We start from the raw sequence: 27,642 nt of genomic DNA, 5'->3' as shown, positions 1-27,642 counted from the left end.
TGGGCCTAGTGGACACTTCTTCATTGGCTGCCTCTAGCGCCACTAAGCCGATAAAACCCATAGTCTGAACGCTGCAACATGAAGCCGTATACTTTTTTACTGCACCTGGCAGTTATGACGTGAATCATTCTTGTTTAACTTACGTTTTTGTAATGGAAGTCATTGCATTTGATCTACTCTTTCAACTTGGGGAAAGATGTCCTGAGGTAGAGGGCTGAGAAGAGGCATGACAGTAGCTGGATTTAAACCTTTTCTTGGTTGCAAGTCTTCACAACTTGCAACTCACTGGCTCAGTGGCTCTACCACAAACTTTCTCTTTTTCTTCTCTATCCAGGTGCCTCTGAACCTCGAAACATGGCCTACATGAATCGACTGGGCATCTGGGGAGAAGGAACCCCCTTTAGAGAATTCAGCAACTTCATCCAAGCCGTTGAGCGCAGGTGTGTGTGTACAATGAAATGGGTTGGGACACATTCCTCTAATGTATTGAAAAGGTGATTGTTGTTATGGTGAAAGCATTCTGATATATTTTTGTCTGACCGTTTCTTAGGGGTGTCGGTGCCATGGAGATAGTTGCCATGGATATGAAGCTGAGGGGGATGTACATTGCAAGGCAGTTGAGTTTTACAGGTGTGACCTTCAAAATCGAGGAGGTTCCTCTAACTCAGCAATACATCAAGATGTACAACAAGTCTGTACGCCTGGTAAGAACGTGCTAACTGCTTAAGCCCTATACGCTTTGTCGTACGTCAAATAGCCGATCTACAAGTTCACAACGTGTCACATTGTGATGGGTTGTAAACGTGTATTTTCACTATTCTTGAAAAAGTTAATTTGCTTTTGAAAGTATTTATATTGGTTAATAAGCTTGTGGAAGTACTTATATTTCCCTTATTTGCAGCTAGTGTATTGACTTGTCGTGTTTTTGTTTTTATTCCTTTTCAGTGGGTGAGCGCGCGCGAGAAGTTTCAGCAGGCTGCCAATCTGATGGACGCAGAGCAGCGCATGAAGAAGTCAATGTGGGGCCAGTTCTGGTCGGCTCACCAGAGGTTCTTCAAATACCTCTGCATTGCCTCTAAGGTTCGCAGAGTCGTCCAGCTGGCAAGAGAGGAAGTTCAAAATGGAAAGGTGAGCTTTGTCCTGGAAATAATCAGATTTTCTCTTCAATCACTGCCTGGACATCCTCTCCTGTATGGAGTGCTGTCTTTTCTATTCATAATCACTGCCCAAAATAGGGAAGGCACGGTTTAGTTAAGTTATTAGACTAAGATCACGTTAAATCTAAAATGTGGGTTCATTAGCATCCGCTGTCCATGATGACAGTGAATAATTTAATGTTTTTTTGTTTGTTTTTTCAGTGTGTGGTCATTGGTCTCCAGTCGACGGGTGAGGCACGGACACTTGAGGCCCTGGAAGAAGGCGGTGGAGAGCTCAACGACTTTGTTTCCACAGCAAAGTAAGGAGCTCTACATTAACACAATCATTCCCGGGATCCCTTCAAAATAGGAGCTCTGGCCTGCCGGAAAGACATGGCCGCATTTACTCTGAACTCCCCCCCCCCCCCCCCCCCATCAGATCAAAACCACGGAGAGCGCCCTGGATTAGGAGAGACGAGGCATTCTTTTTCTTTCTGCTGCGCTAACAGCAAGTCAACGGGAAGCTAATATGACTGTAGTGAGCAAAGTACGGTGGCCGTACGGTGGTCCGACTGAAAAATTTAAAAAAGGAAGAAATTCAGAATATTCTTCTCTCGCCTGGTATCATTGAGGATGTGCTAGGACGTGTACACACGTCCAATGCATCCCTCGATTGGATTCCCTATGATGTTTCCAGACGTCCTACGGATAGAATGTGTTAAATGTGTCTGCGATTTCTTTGTATATTTTAGTTATTTGTCATACCTGCGCTGTGCAATTTGTGATTACGAAGCCTAAAAGTTGTTGCCAAGTACAATGCAAAAAAACACTAAAATCATTCATCTCAATTATTTGTGTGACAAACTGACGATTAATTGTCAACTTAAACGTCACGTAATCGTGACAGCCCTAATCATGACAGTGACAGCCCTATCTGTAAAGTGGCAAGTGTAGTGGTACACTAAACACTCCCATTCTTTTTTTTTTTAAGAGGTGTGCTGCAGTCTTTGGTTGAGAAGCATTTCCCAGCTCCTGACAGACAGAAGCTCTTCAGTCTGCTGGGTATTGACCTCTCTGTAAAGAAGACCCCTTCGCCCAGCGAAACTGCAGCTCAACAGAAGGGCAATAAAAGGAAAGGTACTGTCGGCGGTGACTTCTGTTACACATAAAAGAAAAATCTTCTTTTTTTTGCCAACGAACTTATAACATTTTGTACTAGCCCATTTGTCAAATCATTCCAGATCAAAGCATCTATACGTATACATATATTTCTCCACCACCATCTTTATTCAATTAAACCTAAATTGTACATTGTCGTACGATGGTGTTGTGTGGCCCATTTACAAGCTGGCAATGCATTGCATCACGTGTTGTGAGCTTGTACTGGCAGCCCTGCCATATGTTTACCTGTAGTGCCATGCCCAAAATCGGAATGACAGGGTTTAAGTGGTTGGAGAAGTTGAAAACTCTCTTTTAAAATATACATAAGTTTCTCATTTGCCACCAACTTAATACTCCTTAAATTGTTAAGTTTAGTTATAGAGTGCAATTATGATGAAGAAGGAAACCTGCAAACCTTTCAGAGGGGTTTTGGGACTTTTCTTCTATGCAATGTTTATTAATCTCTCCTCACTCCTCCAGGTCCAGAAGTTAAGAAGCAGGTGACCAAGAAGCCTCGCAGGCACGGTGGCCTGTCTGGAAGCAGCTCGGACAGCCAGTCCGAGTCGGACAAAGAGTCTGATAAAGACGGCGAGAGCGACGACAGCTTCAAGTCCGCCAGCTCGGTAGAGGACGACGACTTCAATCCCTTCAGAGACGAGTCCACCGACGATGAGGAAGATGGTTAGTCACTTAACCTCTTAAAACCCATGCAGGATCCATATTCGGAGGGAAAACTTTCGCCGGAAAATGGCAGATCTAAAAGTACAACCTTAAAACGCATCAAAAGCTTGTAGATCTACTATTTCCCTGCGAAGACACTAGCTGCATAGGGCTTTAACAATTACACATTTACACAAATAATTGCGATTAACGCTTTAATTGCATTTTTCTTATATTTTTAACGTTACAACATTGCCAATTGTGAAAAGAACTTTAATACTAATATTATATCACATTTATTACTGTGACTGTCACATTTTATTTTGTCCATTGTGCTTAGATCCTTGGCTCATCAGAAAAGAACCAAAGAAACGGAAAAAGAAGCAGAAGAGCAAGACGAGACGGAAGTGCATCGATCCAGACTCCATTCAAAGTGCCTTGCTAGCGTCTGGACTGGGCTCAACCAGACCTGCTTTCACTGCCTCCGCCCTCATCCCCCCAAGCACACCCGCCATAGGTCAGAATTGGATTGATTGAATACTTTATTAGGCAAGAATGTAAATGGTACAGAGTATGAGAGTACAGTCAAACACTTAGTCTAAAAGGATATCTCCTTGCGGTCTTGTTTCCATTCCAGTCCTGGGTATTCAATTCATAATCATGACATGAAAACTAACAACAATATTCAAATCACCAAAAATAATCATGGTTGGGGGGGGAAAAAGGAAGGGGGTTTATGAAGTTGAGTTACAAACCCCTATGAACATTGATTCATCTGGATTAAGAGCGTCTGCTAAATGCCTAAATTGTAAATTGTAAATTGTATCAACCATGATTGTAAGCTGTTTAGTTACACCTCGATGCTTGTTTATTTAGAGTACACTAGACAATAAGCCCCAATGCATTTTGCAATGACTTCCTCTGTCACTGTTGTCGCAAGTGATTGGTTACTCGTATAACCCAGATTTTCAATCGAAGCGTTTTGCGTGCAGTCTGAATGCTTCCAGATGCTTCCAAATGACCAGAGAAATGGAGCACCCGGGGTGTGCTCTGACACTCCAGAGCATGTTATTTACAAATGTGTCCAATTTTTCTTTTTTGTTTGTCGATTAGTAAAAGCAGAGAGTCAGGACTCTTGCCTGACGAGCCAGGATGCCGTGGAGGACGCCCAGCTAATGAAGAAAGATCTCCTGGAAAGGCTTGAGAAGCTAGCCCAGGATTTGCCTCCCAACACTCTGGACGAGCTCATCGATGAACTGGGAGGACCAGAAAATGTGGCAGAGGTAGGTACTAATATCTGGTCACCACTCTGTGGCCAATCTTCATATTTCCTTGCTGTCGGGCAAGTGAATGGCCTACTTCTTCATAGCGTTGTGCAATATTGGGAAAATAGCCGATTTACAAGCTCTCAACGTGTCACAATATAACGCCTTATAGCATATCTACATTCTGTAGATATGCTATTGAGAAACAATTCTGTCTGTGGGATTTTATCAAATATAACCAATAAAGTATTGGCAAGAGCTTGTAACTAAATTGTGTATCCATTGGAACACAGGTTATTTATTTTAATATTTTAAACAAATGTTTCTGCCCAACTGCAACGAGGATTTGGCCACTACAGAGACTCAATGTTGCTAAGCGGTCATTTGCTCTGTGTTTCAGATGACTGGTCGTAAGGGCCGCGTGGTCAGCAACGACGATGGAAGCATCTCCTACGAGTCGCGCTCTGAGCTGGATGTGCCTGTGGAAATCCTCAATCTGACAGAGAAGCAACGATTCATGGACGGAGAGAAGGTTAATATTTAATATAGGAGTAGAAAGGGTAAAACGAAGACAACCACTTGTATGTACGGTAGTTCGTTGTGATGAATAGTGAATATAGCCAATTTACAAGCTCAACGCTTTGTCATGCGTGTCTTGAGCTTGTACAGTTGCTATTTGTTTTTAATTTGGAATTTGTTAATTTTTGCCTATAATGACGCTGTCCAAAATGAGGACACCAGGGTGAAGTGGTTGAGTCATTTGGTGACTCACTGACTGAAGAAGAATGATGCATAAATTGTAGTGGCAATGTTTTGAGGAGGGACAAATGTCTTTCTTTCTTTCTTTCACCCAGAACATAGCAATCATCTCGGAGGCGGCCAGCTCGGGTATATCCTTGCAGGCTGACCGCAGAGTCAAGAACCAGCGGCGGAGAGTCCACATGACTCTGGAACTTCCTTGGAGTGCAGACAGAGCCATACAACAGTTTGGTCAGTAGACCTTTTCTCTAACCACTCGACTATAGCAAATTGTGTGGTCTTTCTAGGCTAGGGCTGCAACAATCGAGTGTTTACTAGTTCAATTAATCAAATATTCGAGCAGCGGGTTTAAAAATGTGTATATATAAAAAAAAAATCAAGTATTCTTTTTTCCGATTAATGACGAGCCCTTTTTTATACCGTAAAGATTTTGAAAATATCTGAGCTTTAAGATCTGCTATTTTCACTAATCTTTTAAATTGTTTGCATATCACATGCCAAAATAGGGATCTATTATTTATCTATTAATTAATATTAACTAAATGATCTGTTTTTGTATTCAATTGAATTGATTAGTTCAATGAATGGTTGCAATCCTAATGGTCCCAGTATGTACAGTGCCTTCGGAAAGTATTCACACCCCTTCACTTTTACCACATTTTGTTTTGTTACAAGCCTCATTTCAAAATTGATTAAATTCGTTTTTTTCCTCATCAATCTACACACAATACCCCATAATGATGAAGTGAAAAAAGTTTTCTCAAATATTTTGTTAATTTATAAAAAATAAGAAACTGGAAAAACACATGTACATAAGTATTCACACTCTTGACTTAGTACCAAGTTGAGGCACCTTTGGCAGCAATTACAGCCTTAAGACTTTTTGGGAATGATGCTACAAGCTTGGCACACTTGAATTTGGGGTATTTTCCCCCTTTTTCTCTGCAGATCCTCTCAAGCTCTGTCAGGTTAGACGGGGAGCATCGCTACACATCTATTTTCAGGTCCTTCCAGAGATGCTCAATGGGGTTCAAGTCTGGGCTCTGGCTGGGCCACTCAAGGACTTTCACAGAGTTGTCCTAAAACCAATCCTTCATTATCTTAGCTGTGTGCTTGGGGTCGTTGTCCTGTTGGAAGGTGAATCGTTGACCAAGTCGGAGGTCCTGAGCGCTCTGGAGCAGGTTTTCATCCAGGATGTCTCTGTACCCTGCTCCATTCATCTTTCCCTTTATCCTGACAAGTCTCCCAGTTCCTGCCGTTGAAAAACATCCCCACAGCATCATGCTGCCACCACCATGCTTCACCGTAGGGATGGTATTTGCCAGGTGATGAGCGGTGCCTGGTTTCCTCCAGACCGAAGCCTCTCCTCAATAAAAGGCACATGACAGCCGGGCGTCACAGCGCACTTGGAGTTTGCCAAAAGGCACCTAAACAACTCTCAGACCATTATTAACAAGATTCTCTTGTCTGATGAAACCAAAATAGAGCTTTTTGGCCTGAATGCCAAGCGTTACGTCTGGAGGAAACCAGGCACCGCTCATCACCTGGCAAATACCATCCTTACGGTGAAGCATGGTGGTGGCAGCATCATGCTGTGGGGAGAACAAGTCTCCCAGGAACTGGGAGACTTGTCAGGATAGAGGGAAAGATTAATGGAGCAGTGTACAGAGACATCCTGGATGAAAACCTGCTCCAGAGCGCTCAGGACCTCCGACTTGGTCAACGATTCACCTTCCAACAGGACAACGACCCCAAGCACACAGCTAAGATAACGAAGGATTGGTTTTAGGACAACTCTGTGAAAGTCCTTGAGTGGCCCAGCCAGAGCCCAGACTTGAACCCCATTGAGCATCTCTGGAAGGACCTGAAAATAGCTGTGTAGCGATGCTCCCCGTCTAACCTGACAGAGCTTGAGAGGATCTGCAGAGAAAAAGGGGGAAGATACCCCAAATTCAAGTGTGCCAAGCTTGTAGCATCATTCCCAAAAAGTCTTAAGGCTGTAATTGCTTCCAAAGGTGCCTCAACTTAGTACTAAGACAAGAGTGTGAATACTTATGTACATGTGTTTTTCCAGCTTCTTATTTTTAATAAATTAACAAAATATTTGAGAAAACCTTTTTCACTTCATCATTATGGGGTATTGTGTGTAGATTGATGAGGAAAAAAACGAATTTAATCCATTTTGAAATGAGGCTGTAACAAAACAAAATGTGGTAAAAGTGAAGGGGTGTGAATACTTTCCGAAGGCACTGTATGTTGGCCTGTCTAACATGATGTTGTTTCTGTTCTCTCAGGGAGGACACACAGGTCAAACCAGGTCACTGCTCCTGAATACATCTTCCTCATATCAGAGCTGGCAGGAGAGCAGAGATTTGCATCCATTGTTGCAAAACGACTAGAAAGCCTGGTAATATATTGGATATCTATAATATATTGGGACGAAAAAGAATGTCTGAAGCTTTGTATTTGAACTAAATGCTAATTATTGATAGTATTTTGCCCTTTGTAACAGGGTGCTCTTACCCATGGCGACAGAAGAGCTACAGAAACGAGAGACCTCAGCAGATTCAATTTCGACAACAAAGTACGCAATTTGAAGCATAAATGTCTCTGTTCATTTTCACCTTGAGATGAATAATGTTTTGATTGTGTGGTGACTGACCATCTCTTACCACAGTATGGCAGAAATGCGCTGGAAATTGTCATGAAGTCCATCGTAAAACTTGATACTCCGTTAGTGCCTCCACCATCAGAATTTGAAGGGGATTTTTTCAAAGGTATTTGTCTCAATATTTTCAGACATATAACATGTTGCTTACAGTGTTAGATGCACTACAAAGATATTGGTCAAATTATTGTTTTGTGACTACTAGATGGATGGTTTATGATGTTCAACTCATTAAGATTTTGTCTTTTTTGTTTTGTTTATAGAAATCCAAATTGGATTAATTGGAGTGGGTCTCATAAATGTGGAGGATAAATCAGGAGTCCTGTCTGTGGACAAAGGTAATAAACTTTCTTTACAAATGAAAGTTACATTGTGCAATAATTTGATTGTCACAAGGCCTGAAATGATGAGCATTCGATGTGCTAGTTGGTGCCTTGCATGGTTTCCGCTGCCATCGGTGTATGAATGTGTGTGTGTGTGAATGGGTGAATGTAATGCACAATCTCTGTAAAGCGCCTTGGATAAAGGCGCTATATAAATGCACCATTTACCATTTACCATTTAGCATTGATTGAACAGAAAACTTGTGCTCCAGTTATCCGTGTTGTTTGGCTTCAACCAATCAAAATCTGCTCACCCCATCCCATATCCATGCTGGATTTTCCAGTGCAAGATGACTGGCCTGCAGTTAGGCTGACTGGCCATTAAGATCTGCATTTGTAAAAAGTAATGACCAGTTAATTCCTGGTGTGTGTGTGTGTGTGTGTATGTGTATATATATATATATATATATATATATATATATATATATATATATATATATATATATAAAGTGATTTTAATTTGACTAGTTTTTGAGTGGTGCAACCTGACTCCTACAACCAGCAATGTCCGTGTGCACCTATGTACCCATGTGGTACTAGGGTATGTACCCATGTGGTCATGAGCACCAGTATATGACTATAGGGTACCTTTAGGGGGCGCCAGAAACAGGGAGTGATAGTGCTGCAATGTTGCCTGCTAATGAGGGAGAGAGAGAGAGAGGTGGGGGGGGGAGCTGCACCACTCAGTTCACACGGGTGTGATTTTTTTGATGGAAGCATGTGGAGCCATGAGAGAGCTGGCTTTATTATTGATCGTACTTATCGTAGGGGCCACAAAATGGCCACTTCAACCCTATCAATACTATATGATGCTATACTACCTTTTCCCCCTCTTCATAAAAAACTATAAGCTTGTAGATCTGCTATTTTCACCAAAAGTTTGCCCTAGAATAGGGACGCTAGGGTTGAGTGGTTATGCTCAACTCCCTGGGAGGGGGGGGGGAACAATGTGAGAACATTGCTTTGAATGAGTTTGTGTGCATTCTTGCTCTTCCAGACTACAACAACATCGGGAAGTTCCTGAACCGTATCCTGGGCATGGAGGTCCAGCAGCAGAATTCCTTGTTCCAGTACTTCTCTGACACGCTGGCAGCCGTTATTCAGGAGGCCAAGAGGAACGGCAGATATGACATGGGCATTCTAGGTGAGTTAATTCAAAACTGTTGCAAAGGGAGGGTATGCATGTGACATTATCATACCCTGAAGTTATGCGGGACCGCCTACTGAGTTGACACTCACTATATATATATATATATATATATATATATGTGTGTGTGTGTGTATGCAAGACTAATAGTTAACCTAATTAAACTATCCATTCATTTTTTAATCGGTAATGGTGGTGTTGTGAGCTTGTAGGTGACATTTTCACAATTAAATGTTTGCTTATATTGACATGGATGGACAACTTCCTTGTCTTGTACTAGATCTGGGATCGGGTGATGAGAAGGTACAGAAGGTGGACTGCAAAAGATTCCTAACACCAGGCTATACCACAGCAGGACACGTTGAGCTCTACACTGTATGTCATTTCATATACGTCTGAAATCTGCAGAATGTTGCCCTTTTATTAGTTTTTTTGCTTAGGAGAAAATATCTGCAATTAATTGAATGCTTTGAAACAATCTCTGCGTTGATTTTTAATACCCTTAACTGTTTTATCAGGTAAGTGTGGAAAGGGGAATGTCGTGGGAAGAAGCCACCCATGCCTGGGCAGAACAGAGTGGATCAGATGATGGATTTTATATACAGGTACACTCACTGTTCTTTCGTGTACATGTACAGTTCATTTGTTAACCAGCTCACTGGCCTTGGGTTGGAGTGTCCACCCTGAGACTATGATGCCCATGGATCAATTGTGTGGGGTCAAGCCAAAGACTACAAACATTGGACCCGGTGCCTCCCTGATGGGAACCTAGTATCAACAGTTTGATATGGGGCAAGTCCCTGTGGCATACGGGTACTAACGTCATGTCCAGGGGGGTGTGCTTGTACAGTATATCATGGCTGAGGGAAGCACTTGTACACCAAGCCTCGCCTCAAGCTACATAAGCAGGAGACTGGTTCCACTTCCCCAGGCCACTTACTAACAGTTGATTTCATATCATAGGATTTTTTATTTGTGATGTTTTCTCCAGGTCTAGAGTGTTTTCAGGTGGGGTCAGTCTTTTGCGTAAACCTTATATGGGTTCATCATGGATAAGCCATTAAAATGCAAAGCACTGGGCAGTATGTTTCAGGTGTGGTCTGGTTTAGCATACTAAAAGCTTCCATTGATTGAAACCTTTATTTCAGGGGAATCCATTGAGACCAAGATCTCTTTTTCAATGGTTCCCTGTGTACAAGAAGGAACATTTATAACAATGATTTTACAAAGATATAATACAAAACACAAAAAACAACCATATATTACACTTAGCAGGTGCATACTAAGGCCTTCCGAGTTCCAATACAAGGTCGGCTAAAAATAGCAAAATAAACAAGGACATAACTTTTCTTGACATTCATTCCATATATATGGAGCGCATACACCCTGAAGGCAGTATCTCCCAGCTTAGTATTGGTTTCAGACACCTTCAGCATATACTTACCTTGAGATCTGGTACCATGACTTGATGTATTTGGAATTAGGATCTAGCAATTTTGTAAGAATTATGTAAGAATAATTGGTTTGTCATGGAAGAACCATTCAAAAACAATTGGTACAGATCAGTTGGCAGTAGTACCAGTGGTAAATGGGGGCGGGGAAGTGGATTTCTTCCCCCAGACTGTATTGTGGAATATGGGAGGTTTGTGTGTGTGTGGGGGGAAATGCACATTGCTGTCGCTTTGGTTAAATATTTTATAATGGGCTATAAAGTAATATATTATACAATAATTTTAGTTGAAGACAGACAACACAACTGAGTCAGAGAATGAAAAAGTGTAGGTTGGAGAAGGAATCAACACTAAAAATGAGGTTCTGCCACTACATTGACACTATTCATATGGGAGGGGGATGACCATGTCGATTTCTGGGAAATGCAACAAGTCTCCCCTCAAAAATGAAGAGCAGGTTTGCTTTCTCTGGCTGCCTCCTTGGCGGTTGGTGCTCGGCTACAGTCAATATCAAAATTATAAAAGATACTAAAGAACTTTAGCTCAGATTCACATTTTTCATTTGGCTACATTGGGCTGCTAATGCGTTGTTGGCATGTAGCTCTGATTAAAGGGGAATACCACTCATTTTCAACATACAACTATGTCTGTCTCTCTCTATATACCTTAGAGTTGTGTGGATATAAGAAAAAGACACACTCTTCTGTCTGTTGCCTTGAACTGGATAATGGATTGTTGGGATCATGTGATCAGTGATATACGGAAGGTGTACTCTTAGGCCCGCCCTCTAGTCTGCCTCATTCATCAGAATGGGGAATCTCACGTCCAGCTGAAGCAGCAGGACTTGAACTTCAAGTCATGTTGTTTATAATGGCCTATATGGTTGTTTATAATGGCCTATATGGTTGTATATCAACTCAAGTCATGTTTATAATGGCCTATATGGTTGTATATCAACTCAAGTCATGTTTATAATGGCCTATATGGTTGTATTTCACAAGTCATGGATAATGGAAATCAATTGGCTGAAAAAGTCTTAACTCGCATGGTTTCAGCTGGAAGTGAGATTCACCATTTCCGTGAATGACGCAGCCTATTGGGCAAGACAAAGAGTATTTAATAAGGTGTATGTAAATGTAATTTAAAATGATTCTGATTCCCCTTAAGACTGAAATATTGACCAGATAACACTGTCATCAGTGTGACGTTATGTTATGGACCACAGGAGCAACACATTGCAGATAGACATACATATCACTGAATGTAAATGTACAGTCTCTCACAGGTCTCAAAGGTCTTTAACTTTAGCAGGAATGTAAACGTTACAACAAATCAAACGTGTGTTTTTAGGTGAGGAACAACAAGAAGACAGCCATACTGGTGAAGGAGGTGAACACCAAGAAGAGGTTGTTCCTGGTGCATCGGCCCAACACGGGTAAACAACTCAAACTGGAGGCATACGCAGACATCAAGAAGAAGTGTAAAAAGGTAATACAAATGTCAAGTGTTGACATCATAAATGTGTGCTGGGTTAAACTTTTTAAATTAGGTGATTATTTAAACTTTGATCCTTTCTTAGGTCTTGTCAGATGATGCAAAGCAACACTGGATGGACCAGTACAAGTCCTCTGCAACGATCTGCTCTCATGCATATTGGTATGTACTCACAGAAGTCTTTATTTTATGAGCACTTTGGACATCATGGTTGGAGTGCTCCCACGAAAGCCTTTAGTGATGCCAGCAACTTTTGAACCTATGAAGTTATATCAACAATTGCTTTGTTCGAACGCAGTCACCTGTGTTAATCGCACACACACATTGCCTAGCTGAAGCTAGTTGTGGTAAGGATTAAAAAAAATACCGTTAACATCTTTGTTGACAAATCCACTTAGTCCAGCAGTGGAATGCTTTGGATTTCATTTTTCCCCCCTTTAGTTACCAAGGGTAGTAGCTGATCGCAAGTGCTCATTTTCAGCAACGCCCTGCACAAAGAAACACACAGACAGACACGCACATTAAAACCTGGGAGCTGACCAGTACAGTACTGTTGGCCACTAAGCAGCTCCACTGGAGCAGTTGGGGGTTCAGTGCCTTGCTCAAGGGCACTTCAGCGGTGCTGTGAGTGATGACCAATCACTTCCCGACCCAGATTTTTCCTGCCCGTCCGGAGAATCGAACCGGCAACCTTTCGTCAACAAGGGTGCTCCTCTAACCCTTTTACCGTAGAAATGCATGGCAGGAAAGTGTTATGGCCCCTTATGTCAGTCACTTAACATAAATGTCTGTGCTTGTACTATGTATCTGTGTGGTTAACATACAACAGGGATAAAATGAAGCATTCCTGTGCCCCCCCCCCCCCCCCCAGGCGAGGACACTGTAAGAAGGCGTCGATGGGTCTACACTGCGACATTGGTCTTCGGTGTCGGACGTACTTCGTCCTGTGTGGCTCGGTGCTCAGCGTGTGGACCAAAGTAGAGGGCGTGCTCGCGTCGGTCAGCGGAACCAATGTGAAGATGCAGATTGTTCGCCTTCGATCAGAAGACGGACAGAGGATAGTTGGTAAGTTAAAGGCCAGACATTTTGAAATTTTTAAATAATAAATAATTACATTCTTTAGCTGGGCTGGTTCCTCAATGTCATGGTATAAGACTATAGACCGATTTGAACGTATAGTAATAAGTTTAAAAATGTTTTCCACAACAATGTTTGGTATTTTGGATATATTGTGATGAGGCATAAGTGTTGTCTTTTACTGGTCTTAAGCCTTATTTTATTTACATAAAGAAATATAAAGTGGAAATATCTAATTTACAAACTCATTGTGAGCTTGTAGATTGGCTATTTTCACAGTTTAAAAGTACTGTACCACACTGCGACAATATGATTACAACATTGATATTTGATTGTTGCCCAGCCCTAATTTCTATGCATCATATCCAATGACCGGAAAATGATGTCAGTAATTGCTTATTCTTTTTCCTTTCCTTTTTTTTTTTACAACAGGCTTGATCATTCCAGCAAACTGTGTGTCGCCGTTGAGCAACATCCTGTCAACATCAGACCAGTGCCAGCAGCTTGCAGTACAGGAGCAACAGAAATGGCAGCAACTTCACCCCCAAAGTCTCAGTCACGTGCACGATACATAGCATACCACTCATTCACCCCGGGTTCACGTCCTACCCTGAAGGAACTGCAAGTCTCCCATTTTGTGCATTTTAAGCTCATGTCCCTACTACCCCTTGTTGCGCGGCTCTTCAAGCTCTCAACATATTGTGCGCTTGTAGATCTGCTATTTTTGGTGTACGACACCTGCTCGCAACAAAGTGTAACTAGCTTTATTCTGCCCCCCACCCCAACTTTTTTTTTTTCTCTCTTCTTTAATGGTCAGAAGGTGCCATGCTAAGCTAAGGCATTCATAAATGTAAAAGCAGTGGCTGGCAAGTACAGGAAAGATTTCAGGTTTTATCCCCAGAGACAGTTTTCACCTTGAATTTTGATCGTTTACGTTTGTTTCTCCTCTGATATTCAGAGTGAAAGATTTGATAAAAGATGAAAAAAGACAATTTGGTCGATTTTGTTTGTCGAGGTGGCAGTGTGCAAGGGCTGTGGGAACACACGATATCCAAGAAGATGGTGTATTGGTCGAGGTTTTCCCACTTAACCACTGTTTCTCTAAGTGGTGTGTAATAACCCTGTCTGTGTCTGATGAATCTCAGAGTCGCAACCCGTTCTAACTGTGTCAAGACCAAAGGTAGTTGAAACCATAGTACATGATGTGGATACCGCATTCGCAGCTGCTGTTCACAGGAGCTATGCGGCAACACGGCTTCTGTATTGGCAGGGGCAAGCCGTGCCAATATTTATGCATGTAAGCATGTGGTCTCTCCACAATTAAATTAATTGCAACTGGCTGAATTCCCATCTGGTTGATTTAATGAAAGCTGTCAGTTTACATACCAAAATACATTTTGTACATGGTAACTCGGGCAAGTTGCCCTGCTAATATGTTGCCCACATTGATGTACAATCTCGTGGCCAATGCGGCATCTGTGTGTATTCCGTCTATGGTTAAAACGGAGAAAGACTACAACATCCACAGAACCACATTTGGTCAATGTGAACCTGAGACAGGTTCACTTTGACCAAATGTGGTTCTTTCCAAAATGGGCAATGCAACTTTTGAGTTTTTCCTTGTCCTATAACCTGTCACAACCAGAATACCAGATATTTAAAAGTTTATTATGAAAGCACAGACTTTTGCACTCAACTAATTCCTTCTCATTCTTTCCATGTCACTGGTTTGGGCATATTCTTTAAACCCCTAGGTCGATTTGTTCAAGTGGTGATCAAGGAGTTGGTTGTATAATGCTGTGTAATTCATATTTACAGTCGTCATAAGAAATGACTGTACGCATCATTGGGCTCAGTAATGCTTCATCTTGGACTGGTCTTGGTTTGTTTCCACTTGATCTTGACCCAGTTCAGAACTGGTATGTATGTATGTTGTACATATTTTGAGTTGGACTTTGTCACATTTAGTGTGGTCTAGACAGTCCTTGACAGCCTGGTTAGTGCCACAGAACATTGCCAACCTTTAAGCTATAATGCATACTCCTACAGAGGAAAACCTTCACCCACTCCAGTCACTGACAGAAGTATTATGAGAATAAAGAGGAAACCTGACAATACGCATGTCAAGAAATGAGACACTTGCCAGAGATCAAGACGAGACCGTGACATGCTTGGACCAAGATTGATATTTTTGGTGTTGACAGAGCAAGACCAATCTGAAGCACTGCCCTGAGATTTCTTTAGTGATCTCAAAGTCTTCTCTTTTGAAGATTGAAATATATTTTCTATTTTTCTTTGTTCTTGTTTGTGATAACAGGACAGTGCTCAGGGGTTAACACTCTTGGAAAATTAAGAAACAAAAAGCAAGAGGCATTACAAAAAAGTCTCGTATGACCATAACAGACATGTTCTTTCCACTTCTGTTCTGACTGACGAACACATCACCTGTGTTTTTATTTTGTCCAGTTAAGTTTACATCCTCCGTTAATGTTATCAGCTCTCTATAAAACTGCTTTGTTGAGCCACACAAGATGACTATAATCAGACTGGATAGCTTTAGTTCACCAAAGTGTTGAACGCTCTTGCCTCCTTGTTTTTCTACTGGATTGTAGAGCTGCACTGCAAAGGACGGGCCAACATCTGGCGATGTCTGCGAGCTGCCTAAATGGAATGGGAGTATTGTAGAAATATGCCCCGACACATCGAATCTGTGTATTCAAGACTTTGCGCTTTTCTTTGAGGTGTGCATATCCTCTTCCCTTATCATCCATTAAGATGGATATGAATGGCCTGCAGGGACTTGTCTTTGTGTGTCACCAATAGAATTTTGTACACTCTAAAGTAATTTTAATTCAGCAATGCAGTACTGCTAGAGTTGAACATTAAGAGTTGAGTGGCAAATATTTCTGGAACATTCTACCATTTGCATTTTATTGAATCGTAATGAGTCTGATTTATACTTGGTTGGACGTGGGTGGCGCACACCCAAAATGGCAGCTCAAGCTGCAAGCAATACAAGCTGAAAATCGCTGATCTAGAAGCTCACAACGCACTGAGATTGTAGATCAGCTATGTTTAGGTGCGCGACACCTGCGCTTACCTAAGAATAGCTCTGGCATAATGTATACATGTGATGACCCTCCCCTAATGTTTGTTTTGTTCTACTTGTATTACGTTTTCTATGTACAGGAGGTTCATGGGCAGTGCTGCAGGGTCACCACTGCATCGCTGCACTATCACATTAAACAAATCTTTTCAACTGGAATGTCCACCATATACATTTGCCAGTGTCTGACGTCTTTGTTTTGACAAGTGACATGTTATGTACATGGGCTGCTGACTTTCTAAAAAGCTTTGAGTGCTGTACACAATGTACACAACGGGCAGTTTTGATTAGAAGTTAAAACACTTGAACAACTTTTACCATTGCACGAGTTGCACTACTGAGTTGTACAAAAATAAATCTGCATTACACGATTTGAATGCGTGCAATGATCAATAAAGCTTGATATACTTGTATCATGATTACTGTGTTTGCTTTAATAGTAATACAGCACTACATCATGGTGCGAATAGAATGGTACAGCAATGGATCCCATCATTTACAAAGCTTAAACATGGGTGAAACTAGATGTAAAAGTTGATAGAAGACCAACAGCAGTATGACTTTCCTCACTCAATCATTGACAATGTCTACTTCATTTCTATTCCTCAACTTGATGGGCCCTCTTTGCATCCCTATTTCAAACAGAACAGAAGCTTGCATGTGTCAATACACAATATTCTGCATTAAATTATGGATATTTTAAACATGCTTTTACTTTCTGGTTAAATAGCCCATTTCCTCTTCTATTGACTGGAATTAGTTGCTATTGCGTGTTAATATTGTTAGGCGTAGCATGGGTTTCTACCACACTTGCAAATTGACATTGTGTATACTGGGGAAGAAATTATATGGTTGCTTATATCTAACCTTTTACACATAGGCTGTGTGTAAGAGAGAGAGAGAGAGGTCAAGAGACCATAATCACTATGATATACTAGCCTATTTGACTGATTCTTCTGCCTGTTTCACACTGACCTGAAAATATGCTAAAGTAAACTGTCCCATAGCTAGGGTCTCCCATGAGGATGCTATACCATAACAAGCATATAATAGTTTAAACTTTTTGAAGAAAACTGTGCAGTATCTCAATTTCTCTCATCAAACAAGGCCAGGGAAGGAATAGGTTAGGCCTAGTAGTAGCAGGAGCATACATTTTTGTGACGACTGTCTGATTGATGGTGGTGGGGCCGGGGTCCCCTCATGCAAGCGACCCCCAGGCCCCACACACTGAGCCAACGGATCGTGACGCTGCGAGACATGATTGGACCATAGGTCCTGATCACTGTGTGTCTGTGTGTCCACCAATGGTCAAGAACGGGTTAGGTTATGAAGTATGAACCCCAGGCCACTGAGTGAGGACTCGGAGGCCAGATCATCACAACTCATACTGGATGTATGGGAGTCAAAACCGGCTCGGATCCGCTTGCCTCGACACGTGACTCAAAATTAAGAGAGAATCTTTGATCTTTTAATTGAACTTTTAACGCTAAAACTCGAGCGGTACATAGTCGTCATGTCGACACGGGACGCGACGGACTCGTCCCCCCAGACAAAGCCAGGTATCTATCAAGTCTTTGTGCTCACAAGAATAATCTTCTTCTGCTTGGTTTATTATTCGTCGTACGGCGGTGTCGCTAGATCGGCTATTTTCGGCGTAATCGCCCCCCCCCCCCCCCCCCCGTGGACGGTTAAAGCAAAAAATTAAATAATAATAAATAAACTTCATAGACAAAAAAAGAAGGCGCTGTTACCTAAATATTCCTTCAAGTCGTGGGTGTAAAACATAGAACTTAAAAAACCCGTCACAAAGTACTCTTTTACCCACATAGCACGAGCCTAAAGTTTACTTTTTATGTGTTTCGTGAAATGTTACGTTTGAAAAGTTAAGGAATAAAGTGATGCCCATCGTCGATATAGAATTAGTAGTGTTTCTACTCTAGAAGAGTCTAGATCAAAGTTGATCATCTATTGTTTTTCCCAGTGGATCTTCTATATAAAATGCCAAAGGAGCAAAATACACTTGAGAAAAATATAGCCTATATTTTCTTTTTGTGTGTGTTAAAACAAGCGAACACGTGTTTGGATTGTGGTGGTGGTGGTGGGATTGCATTGTGTAAAAATCCCCACCATCCAGACGATGTGTAATAATGATGTGTAGTTGCAGTGTTTAAAGCATAGTGGGTGTCAATATAAAGTGACGGCCATATTTGCCGGCGCCGCCGTTGTAAACAAAAAGTGAGAGACAGACGCTTCACTGAATTTCGGGTCATTTTTATTTCTTTAATTTACAATGTCTCTGGGAATGTCCTACAAACCCAACGTCCACCAGCCCATCCCGGGAACTTCTGGCAACCCGGGTAAGAGAAAAACAGCGGCGAAAACGAGCGCATCCAGCCGCTAGATCGAGTGTTTTAATTCGGGGTCTCGGCGAATACCTGGAGAAAGACCGTGGCGTGTAGTTTTTTTTGTCCAGTTATATATATAGGGTCAGATCCTGGGAAGCTAGGCTAATTCATATCCGCCATTATTACTAATGTAAAGAGTCCCATGCATCCAGCGCACGGCAGCGCTGACATCAACGGTTGGCGGTTCTGTGGAGATTAAAATACGGATTTCCCCGCGTCGGGTTCTACCGTCGACCGACCCGTGTCCAGGATAAAGCCGGGGGGGCGCCGCTACATTGTGACAAAAATGTATCACTTTGGCTTCTTGAATCAGCCCTGTTCCGTTTCCTCCATGATACTCCCTCGCCGCGCAGATCACTTTGGCTTCTTGAATCAGCCCTGTTCCGTTTCCTCCATGATACTCCCTCGCCGCGCAGAGCCGCTGCTGCTGATTGATCTGCCTGTGAATGTCTTTTTTTCCCTTCTTTTTTTCACGACTCTTCGAGGACACCTCGCGTTAGACGACGCGTACTGCAAGTGGGGGGGGAAAGCCAGTGATTATTTCTTTCTCTCAACCTTTTCCCCCAGTTCACCCTCGGTTTTTTTTAATAGTTTTTTTTCTCGCCGGGGTCTAAAACTGAACTAACTGGGAGTGGAATGGAATAGTTTGGTTCCATATTATGTACATTCTTCTGTTTCTAACCATCAGTCATTATTTAGCCCACGGGATCATCCAACTGCCAGAACCTCCCTGGCCTGTTACGTGAGAACAGGCCAGGTCAGGAAGACCATCAAATACAACAAATACCATAATTTTAAGACAAATAACTCATATTTGGCCGCCAGGGGTCCTTGGGGACGTTCCAGGCTAGGGGGTCCGCAGTTATATTAATCCAGCATCACAATCATTTTAACCAATTCTCTTCGCTTATCCATGTATACGTTATTGGCTATTCAAAAATAGTAGATGTACAAGCTAACTTTGTGCTGTGCCAAAAACATCAATTTGGGCCTCCTTGCATGAAAAAGTTTGAGAACTACTGTTATAGATGCTCAGTTTTTGCTCGCAATTCAAAAGTTAGATGCTCAGCCTACCCTGGACTGAGCATCTGGAGTCAGTGGTCTCACTTGAAGTCGACTCAAGAATTCAGAATCTCAACAAAATACACTGGTGTCTAAAAACCTCAACAGGAAAGAGGCAGAGTAGAAAATAATGGAATCAGCTGGGGCAAAAAGGCCCAGGGCGTATCATTTTTGAGGGGTAGAAGACCAAACTGAAGGGGCCACGGTTTGCATTGCATCTACTTTGTTTCTTGTACTGAAAACTATATATTTTCCTTTTAGCAGTTGGAAACATCCAGTCTCCCTCAACACCCAACTTAGCCACATTACAGTCCTACAGACCCCTCCTGAATGACTACGGATCACCCTCTTTAGGATTCTCACAGGTATTCAATATCATCATGGGCTATACCAGTGTTTCAAACACATTTGTGGGTATATTTCAAACAATATATATTTTTATAATTATAATAATTATAATAATTGTATACAAAACAAACTTAACAAATAAATCTAAGAAATTCCATGAAATCTATAAGCTCGCGAAGCTGCACTTATAGATCTCCTATTTTCACTAGTTTCACAAACGTCTGTTTTGTGTCTCAACCTGAAAAGTTTGGGAACCACTGGTTACAGCAGGACTTTTTTACTTTAACAATTATAACAAATTAACCCATAAACATGTATTATATTTGTACACTTGGATAGCAAATAAATTAGGATTAAACACTGAGGATTTGACTGAGGACCTTTCAATGTGTAATGTCTAATTGGCATTTCCCATACACATTTCTAGAAACAATTTAATTAATTAATTATTTAATTTTTATAACTTCTAAAAGCAAGTAGCCATTGTGAAATCAACATTACAATGTGTAGTTCTCAACCTCACCAACATGAAAAGGCTGGCGTCTGTATGCTTGCAGGCAGTATACAATTTGACTGATGTTGATTAAATCAACTCCTGTAATTGATTTAGTCTACACCAGCGGTCCCCAAACTTTATTGGCCGTGCAACCCCTGTTACCTCCTGACCTAGCTGACAAATTTGCCATAATCATATAAAAAAATTATACATTTTTTAATATGATTATGGCAAATGATCACAGACTGTCACTGCACTGAGAGACATGCAGCTGCTGTATACTCCCACAGCTGCGTCTCCCACAGACGTTTTTTGGCACAGGCCATTTTTATAGACTGTATGATATTCATCAACCTTATAAAGCCTATACTTGTTGACCACCAGCAATCTAGCCCCCCTCCTTTTTTCACTCTACACTCAATATATTTTCTGAAATCAGCCGATCTATTGTATGATCTCCTGTTTGCTTCTATGTTTGCCCCAGAATAGGGACACAATGACAACACTTGGTCTACTCTAAAAGGATGTCACCAAAAAAGTCCTTGCGCTCTTGTTTCCATTCGGTGAACAGGGTCCTATGTATGTTTCCATTCGGGTCATATGTATTCAATTCAGAAACATGACTAATACATGAATAATAACAACACAATTCAATGTCATCACAAAATAGGGGTTCACGTTGTTAAATAATTAGTGTTATTAGGGCTGTCACGACATTAGGGTTTTATGATTTTACTTGACGAATCTTGTCACTCAAATAATTTAAATTGACAATTAATAATAATAACTTTATTTATTTAATTTTCTTTTATTCTCCATTGTTCTGTAAAGCACTTTGAGCTGCATTTCATGTCATGAAAGGTGCTATACAAATAAAGTTTTATTATTATTATTATTATTATTATTATAGCACCTTTTCAAAAACAATTTTACAAAGTGCTTCACAGTAACAATAAAAACAACAATAAAAGATACAGTAACAATCACAAAGAATGTACAATTGAATTGTGTTTCTGTTGTTGAACATTATGGAACATTATGAATACAAATTACATTGCTGTTTGGCTTTTAGGCTTCATGAACAAAAGGCGCACAGGGCAGATAGGGCAATTATTTATAATTTAATAACTTTAAACTTTATAAAAAATAGTGGAAATAGCAGATCTACAAGTTTGAACTTGTAGATCTGCTATTTACACTATTTAAAAAATATATATGTACAATTTTCAACATGATAATGCTTATGACGATAATGCAAAAATAATGCAATTATCTAAAATAATTGAGATTTAGGCGATTTATGTAATAATTGTGACAGGCCTAAAGTGTTTTTATCGCTTCGTTCCAGGGCTCTACTGGGACCCAAGTGCCTCAGAGCAAATATGCAGAGCTGCTGGCCATCATCGAGGAGCTGGGGAAGGAAATCAGGCCAACGTACGCTGGGAGCAAGAGTGCAATGGAGAGACTGAAGCGAGGTACTGTCTTGTACACCAAACTAATATGTATGTATGTATGTATGTATGTATGGAAATACTTGGCCGATACCGATGGTTAAAATAACAATTTAGCTGATACCGATATATGTTTGTTTTTATTTCCCCCTTTTGTGCCAGGGAAACAAATGCATCTTCAATACAAGAAATACATGTTCAGAATCTACAGCTTGGTATTTTATTTTATTTAGAAATTTCATTCAAGTATAGTCCCTTGAGTGAATGCGGCCCGCACCCACGGGTGATTATTATGATGTGGGCTGCAGTGCTCCGCATCATGGAGGACCCCACTTACACCGCCCTTAAGTAACATAACTTCCATCCACCTAACGGGTTCAGATTTGAATGAGTAACAACTTATCTATTATTTTAACTCTTTTTCTACAGGTATAATCCATGCTAGGGGTTTGGTGCGCGAGTGCTTGGCTGAGACTGAGCGGAATGCGAGGTCCTAGCTAAGACGACACTGTCCTCTCCGCAAGAAGAACAAGATGTGTGTCTCATGTTGAAGAAAAAAAAATAAAACTCTTGCATGGTATTTCCTTTGAGAAGAGGAACAAGGAATGGATTTTTTTTCTTTTTCTTTTTTGAAAATATCATAATGGTGACATGACTTGTGAGTTTTTCCTTATAATGTATTTTTTCCCTCTTTTTTGGGGTTTGTGGGGGGGTGCATTAATGTCTAGATTATTGGAATACAAATGATGGGAAACAATGTATTTTTTTTTATTTTTGCCCCATTTTGAGGTCATAGTTTTGACTTTATATTTAAAACAGTGATTTATGCATGCTAATGGGCTCATGATAGCCTACTGGGTAAATTGTTGACACTGCATGGCCTGTACAGCGCTAGACTAGGAGAGGAGACTAGACTTTTTGATAAATTCGGTCTGTTTTTCAGACCCTTACACGGGTGAGTAGAGCTTGATTCGTAATGCGTCGTACAGCAGTTTCTGCGTGTGTGCCAACCGTCGTGCGACGGAGTACAAATCAAGCACGAGCAAAAGGACAGAAATGTGCCAAACTGATTGGTTCGTTCATGTTGAGGTTGTTTTTTTGGTAACAAAAAAGGAAAATGCTGTTACTTGCATCTTTGTATGTATTTATTACTCAGTGTAATAAATTGTATTTTCAGTTTAGTTGTCATTGCGTAATTCATGTGAACTGCACTGTTCATTGTCCAGTTTGTGTACACACGTAAAACTCATTCAAGTGGTTGTTTAATCCAGGGTTTCTCAAAGTGGCTGCCGTGAGTCCGTGACCCAAGCCCAGGGGTGCCTCAGAATACTTCGATAATATATGACTCTGTAAAACAGCACTGTACTTAGTGTTCTTTTTCATTGTAATACAAATACACTACACCAAATATCTTTGCCAAAAATAGCAAAACTGCACACTCTCAATGCATCACAGCCAGGGCTGGATTTACAGTAGTAGGGGCCCCTGGGCTAGACAAACTTTCAACAATTAGGGATATTTTGGTTTAATTTTGGGGTACCTAGCCCCCCAAAAGAGACACAGACAGACTAGTCGCTGTGTATGGTGGGCTTTAGACTGGATAAGGCTTTCCAACTACACAGCATACACTGTCCGTGCAGTGCAGACAACAGAGCAGAAGCTCTCAATGTTTTAATCATAATACAACTAAATATACTATAACTAAACACATCTCACTTGAATTGGATTGTAATAGTTAAATTTCATCATACATTTTTATAGTTATTTTCAATCTATATAATGGAAACGGTATATTCTCAGAAGTTTTACTAAGTACAATTTTGAGGTATTTTCAGTTTACTTGCACTCCACTACACATCAGAGGCAAATGTACAACTAAAATAGTATAGTAGTAATAATAATTTGAAAATTTTAGTTACTAGTTACTTTGTAGATTTTGACTATTATTTCAAAGATTTGACCCGTGTGATTCTTGTTTTGAAAGTCCACTACCTGTTCTGCACCTGCAGCTGATATGATGCTATTGCAACCTTCAAGAGAGCTGCCACCACGGGTCATACACATACTGGTACTTCATGCTGTTGTGAATGATAATGAAGACCATAACTGATGGAGTGGTGGAAAGTAACTAAATACATTTACTTAAGTAATGTACTTAATTACACCTTTGAGTATTTGTAGGGGCCAGTTTCGAATTGCAGCAGTCCGTACTGTATGCTCTTTGAGAGCAGTTTAGAAGGAGGAGGGCTCCTGTTAGGGTCTTCAAGGTGTTTTTGTTGACCAGTGAGGAGATCTTGTATAGGAATCTTGTTCTTTTGTTGACGTTTTTTATTACGTTGGTGGCCATTTTATCATCGGAAAGATTTGCCTCCAGGATGGAACCTGTAGGTAATTTCATTTTTGTCACCCACTTTAACCAAGAAGCCATCTCCAAAGAGAGATGGCCCAGGTGTAAGATAGTTTGTTATCAGCGAGCCAGGTGCAGATTCTACCGAGTTCAGAGCTAAGGGCCTTTTCAACCTGCAGTTTGTTCCTGTCTGAGACCAGAAGTGCTGAGTCATCTGCGAACAGCAACAAATTTCAGTCACCAGCTGATGTCATGTGGTTTACATAGGAACAGTAAAGTCCCTAGTATGCTTCCTTGTGGAACGCCACAGCTCACTGGGTTAATGGATGTATTTTACTTACAGTAAAAGTGTTCATCGATGATTTAACATCTGTTACTGGATGCTTGTCAAAGCAAAGCAAAGTTCTTTGTTTACCCAGGGAAGTGGACTAAGCTCGAGATGCTTGTTTACAGCCACACCCTGCTCATAGAACATTTCATGGTAGGGGTTCAATGCCTTGTTCAAGGGCACTTCAGTGGTGGTTATATTAAAGTCTACTCGTGAATCAATTCACTATGGGTTATGTCCATTCTTGGACGTAAGACAGAAGAAATCTTATACACTCACGTTCTAATGGTATTAGAACGGGCTTTACGTCATGACGCAGTGCAAGTCCCTCCCCCGAGGGTATAAGTGCCTGCGCTGCTGTCTGGACGTCATTCGTTTTCTTCTTCTGCGTTAAGACAGACGTCAGACAAGCTAAATCACTAAAGAAAGGCCCAACTTCCTTATATATCTCAACAGGACGAGTGGCCTCGGTTGCTCGGTACCACGAGGTGGAACTGGTGTTTTTTCTTAGTGTAAGCTACACTCGCGAAGGAAAATAAGCTGTTTTTGTTTCCGTGATAGCCCTAGAAGCTCCGGACTAAACCAACAACTCAGCTTTCCGACGCAGGTAGGCAAAGCTAGGAGCAGCTAACCTGATAGCTAACGCTAGCCAGTTTGCAACAGGCTAACAATTAGCATTCTATTGCCCAGGCGCTAGGAGCCCACAGAGACAATTTCCAACACAGGCAAAGCTAGGAACAGCTAACCTGATAACTAACGCTAGCCAGTTTGCAACAGGCTAACAATTAGCATTCTACTGTCCAGGAGCTAGAAGCCCACAGACAGTTTTTCCAACACAGGTAAGTAAACTAGCAAAGCTAGTAGCGGCTAACCTGATAGCTAAAGCTAACCAGTTTGCAACAGGCTAACAATTGGCATCCTACTGTCGAGGCACTAGATGCCCACAGAGACAATTTCTTTCTTTGCTGTGAACGTAGAATTCCGCAAGAAAATGGCAGAAAAGACGACAAAGTCTCGAGCGGCGGCCCGCCGCCAACATAGCGGGGCCGTTTTCCTACCACAGAAGCGATGCCGAGTAGACCACTGTGGCAACGCTATGTCAAGGATGGACCCGCACGACACGTGCGTCTACTGTACATAATTTTTGTTCTGATTGTATTGATGTATTGTTGTATTGTTTGTTTTCTGCTTTGGCAATGTAAACGTTCTCTCATGCCAATAAAGTAAACGTATACTTTCTCATGCCAATAAAGCCATTTGAAATGAATTGAAAATTGACTACAAGCAGGCCGAGGAGGCTCTGAGCGTCCCAGACCAATGCCAGAAATGTGTGGCCATAGACCACCACATTAAACTAAGGCGCGGAGACGTCGAGTTTCGCTCATTTTCCCAGTGTTCTTTTGCCCAGGCACGGCGTAGTGGCCACAGGCCTCACGCCGAGGGGACGTTGAGGTTAGCACCGGACTCGAATGTTCATACTGCTTTACCTCTAAGAGGAGATGCTGTTGCACCGCATTTTAAAGAATGTGTCGCTGAATGCTCCCATGTTCCCTCCCTTGGTTCAGATACATGTGTGCAGAACGAATCAGCTGAATCATTGCCTGTACCCCTGTGTTAACATGCGGGATATGAGCCCACTGCCGCGCCGATCGTTAAAACGATCAGCGGCAGTGAGACAATACAACACGATGACAAAACCTCCAGCAGGTTTTGCCATCGTGGGACGTGGCCGCCACGCCAAAATTCTCAAAAGCATGATGGCAGAGCCTCTAACCAGAGGCACTGCCATCATGAGACGGGTCCACCACGCCGAAAATTTCAAAAGCATGATGGCAGAGCCTCTAACCAGAGGCACTGCCATCATGAGACGGGGCCACCACGCCAAAATTCTCAAAAGCGTGATGGCAGAGCCTCTAACCAGAGGCACTGCCGTCATGAGACGGGGCCACCACGCTGAAAATTCCAAAAGCATGATGGCAGAGCCTCTATTTAGAGGCACTGCCATCATGTGACGGGATCACCACGCCAAAATCTTTGGCACGGTGCCCTCCAAAGTGGCTAGAATGCGTAGCACACCCATGGGTGCTGAGCACTACAAAGTGGGCACAAGCCGCAATTCACTGCGGAACTACCCACGTTCGAGAAAGTAATATTCTCTCATGCGGGTGGGCAGGCGGCCGAGATCCTTCGGACCGAAATACTCTCCCTATTAGGCAAGAATGCCACTCGGGAAGTCCCCCTAAATCAACCGCTTTCCCAGACCCAAAGAACAGGGCGTTCTCAGCCTCGCTCAAACGGATCTACGGCCACCTTGTAGCCGTGGCAAGAGCCCTGAATGCCGATGCCCTCTTGCAGGGCTCCCTCACAGTGCTGACGGAGCTCATTGCTGTCGGTAAGAACAGCAGGAGGAATGCGGAGGGGCTGCGTCAACTACTACTAGAACCAGCCCCACCATATCGTCCGCCAACGGCGGGGTCCAGCAAGACCCGTGCGGAGCGAGGACAGGCTCGTGCTTAGCCTGCAGACAGAGCGGCAGCTGGCTGCGCTCGCAACCAGCCACGAGAGTACGTCCCCCAGAGGACTCCTCGTGGCAGAGGCTCTTACCGTGGATGGCGACGCGGACATGATAGATAGCATGAAAGGACTGCCCAAAGGTTCGAACCCGATTCCGATCGTAGAGGCCACGGGCCCCACGTCGGAACCGACGGTAAGGAGGAGGAAAATGTTAATGCCTACCGCAGAGCGGGAAAGAGACTACGGACATTTCTCTAGAACAAAAGTTGTTGCTGTGTTGAATTCCGCTGTAAAATGCTGCTGTGCACAAACCACAAATGTACAAAATGTTTAATAAAGCGCTTGATTGCATCGATGCCTCTTATATTAAAAACAAAACACAAT

General features: G+C 42.0%; 2 protein-coding genes across 10 annotated transcripts in view; both read left to right on the top strand.

The window, feature by feature from the left end:
- The window catches only part of sbno1 (strawberry notch homolog 1), a 28,522-nt gene extending 11,802 nt beyond the window's left edge, over positions 1-16,720 (top strand). For all 6 annotated transcript variants that reach the window (XM_083793941.1, XM_083793940.1, XM_083793939.1 and 3 more), the window contains exons 13-33: positions 335-440; positions 551-704; positions 946-1,128; positions 1,359-1,456; positions 2,128-2,273; positions 2,778-2,978; positions 3,298-3,474; positions 4,071-4,240; positions 4,623-4,754; positions 5,077-5,212; positions 7,276-7,388; positions 7,494-7,565; positions 7,659-7,758; positions 7,913-7,987; positions 9,030-9,176; positions 9,460-9,554; positions 9,698-9,784; positions 11,981-12,118; positions 12,210-12,286; positions 12,996-13,189; positions 13,634-16,720. In XM_083793941.1, coding sequence (XP_083650067.1) covers positions 335-440; positions 551-704; positions 946-1,128; positions 1,359-1,456; positions 2,128-2,273; positions 2,778-2,978; positions 3,298-3,474; positions 4,071-4,240; positions 4,623-4,754; positions 5,077-5,212; positions 7,276-7,388; positions 7,494-7,565; positions 7,659-7,758; positions 7,913-7,987; positions 9,030-9,176; positions 9,460-9,554; positions 9,698-9,784; positions 11,981-12,118; positions 12,210-12,286; positions 12,996-13,189; positions 13,634-13,776 — 2,744 coding nt within the window. In that variant the 3' untranslated portion in view covers positions 13,777-16,720. The remainder of the gene's footprint in view (positions 1-334; positions 441-550; positions 705-945; positions 1,129-1,358; positions 1,457-2,127; positions 2,274-2,777; positions 2,979-3,297; positions 3,475-4,070; positions 4,241-4,622; positions 4,755-5,076; positions 5,213-7,275; positions 7,389-7,493; positions 7,566-7,658; positions 7,759-7,912; positions 7,988-9,029; positions 9,177-9,459; positions 9,555-9,697; positions 9,785-11,980; positions 12,119-12,209; positions 12,287-12,995; positions 13,190-13,633) is intronic.
- A 918-nt stretch (positions 16,721-17,638) lies between these two features.
- On the top strand, positions 17,639-23,250 carry cdk2ap1 (cyclin dependent kinase 2 associated protein 1). Of its 4 annotated transcripts, none has more exons than XM_083793945.1 (4): positions 17,639-17,866; positions 20,039-20,139; positions 21,967-22,093; positions 22,499-23,250. In XM_083793945.1, the coding sequence occupies exons 1-4, from the start codon at positions 17,821-17,823 to the stop codon at positions 22,564-22,566; spliced, it is 342 nt and encodes a 113-aa protein (XP_083650071.1). In that variant the 5' UTR covers positions 17,639-17,820; the 3' UTR covers positions 22,567-23,250. The 4 variants fall into 4 exon arrangements, with proteins under 4 accessions (XP_083650071.1, XP_083650070.1, XP_083650068.1 ...); XM_083793944.1 differs by having other exon boundaries at positions 20,036-20,139; XM_083793942.1 differs by lacking the exon at positions 17,639-17,866 and adding an exon at positions 18,512-18,664 and having other exon boundaries at positions 20,036-20,139.
- The last annotated feature ends 4,392 nt before the right edge of the window (positions 23,251-27,642 follow it).

The sequence above is a fragment of the Protomyctophum parallelum genome (assembly GCF_964188405.1).
Source record: "Protomyctophum parallelum genome assembly, chromosome: 21".
NCBI classification, from domain to species: domain Eukaryota; kingdom Metazoa; phylum Chordata; class Actinopteri; order Myctophiformes; family Myctophidae; genus Protomyctophum; species Protomyctophum parallelum.
This window is presented reverse-complemented; position numbering and strand designations above follow the sequence as displayed.

What these genes read in the sequence shown, in the direction of transcription:
- cdk2ap1 (XM_083793942.1), top strand. Translation starts at nt 18,598, where the DNA reads ATGTCTCTGGGAATGTCCTACAAACCCAACGTCCACCAGCCCATCCCG. An exon ending in CCTCTTTAGGATTCTCACAG is followed by an intron (nt 20,140 to 21,966) that starts GTATTCAATATC and finishes GCTTCGTTCCAG; the next exon opens with GGCTCTACTGGGACCCAAGT. An exon ending in AATGGAGAGACTGAAGCGAG is followed by an intron (nt 22,094 to 22,498) that starts GTACTGTCTTGT and finishes CTTTTTCTACAG; the next exon opens with GTATAATCCATGCTAGGGGT.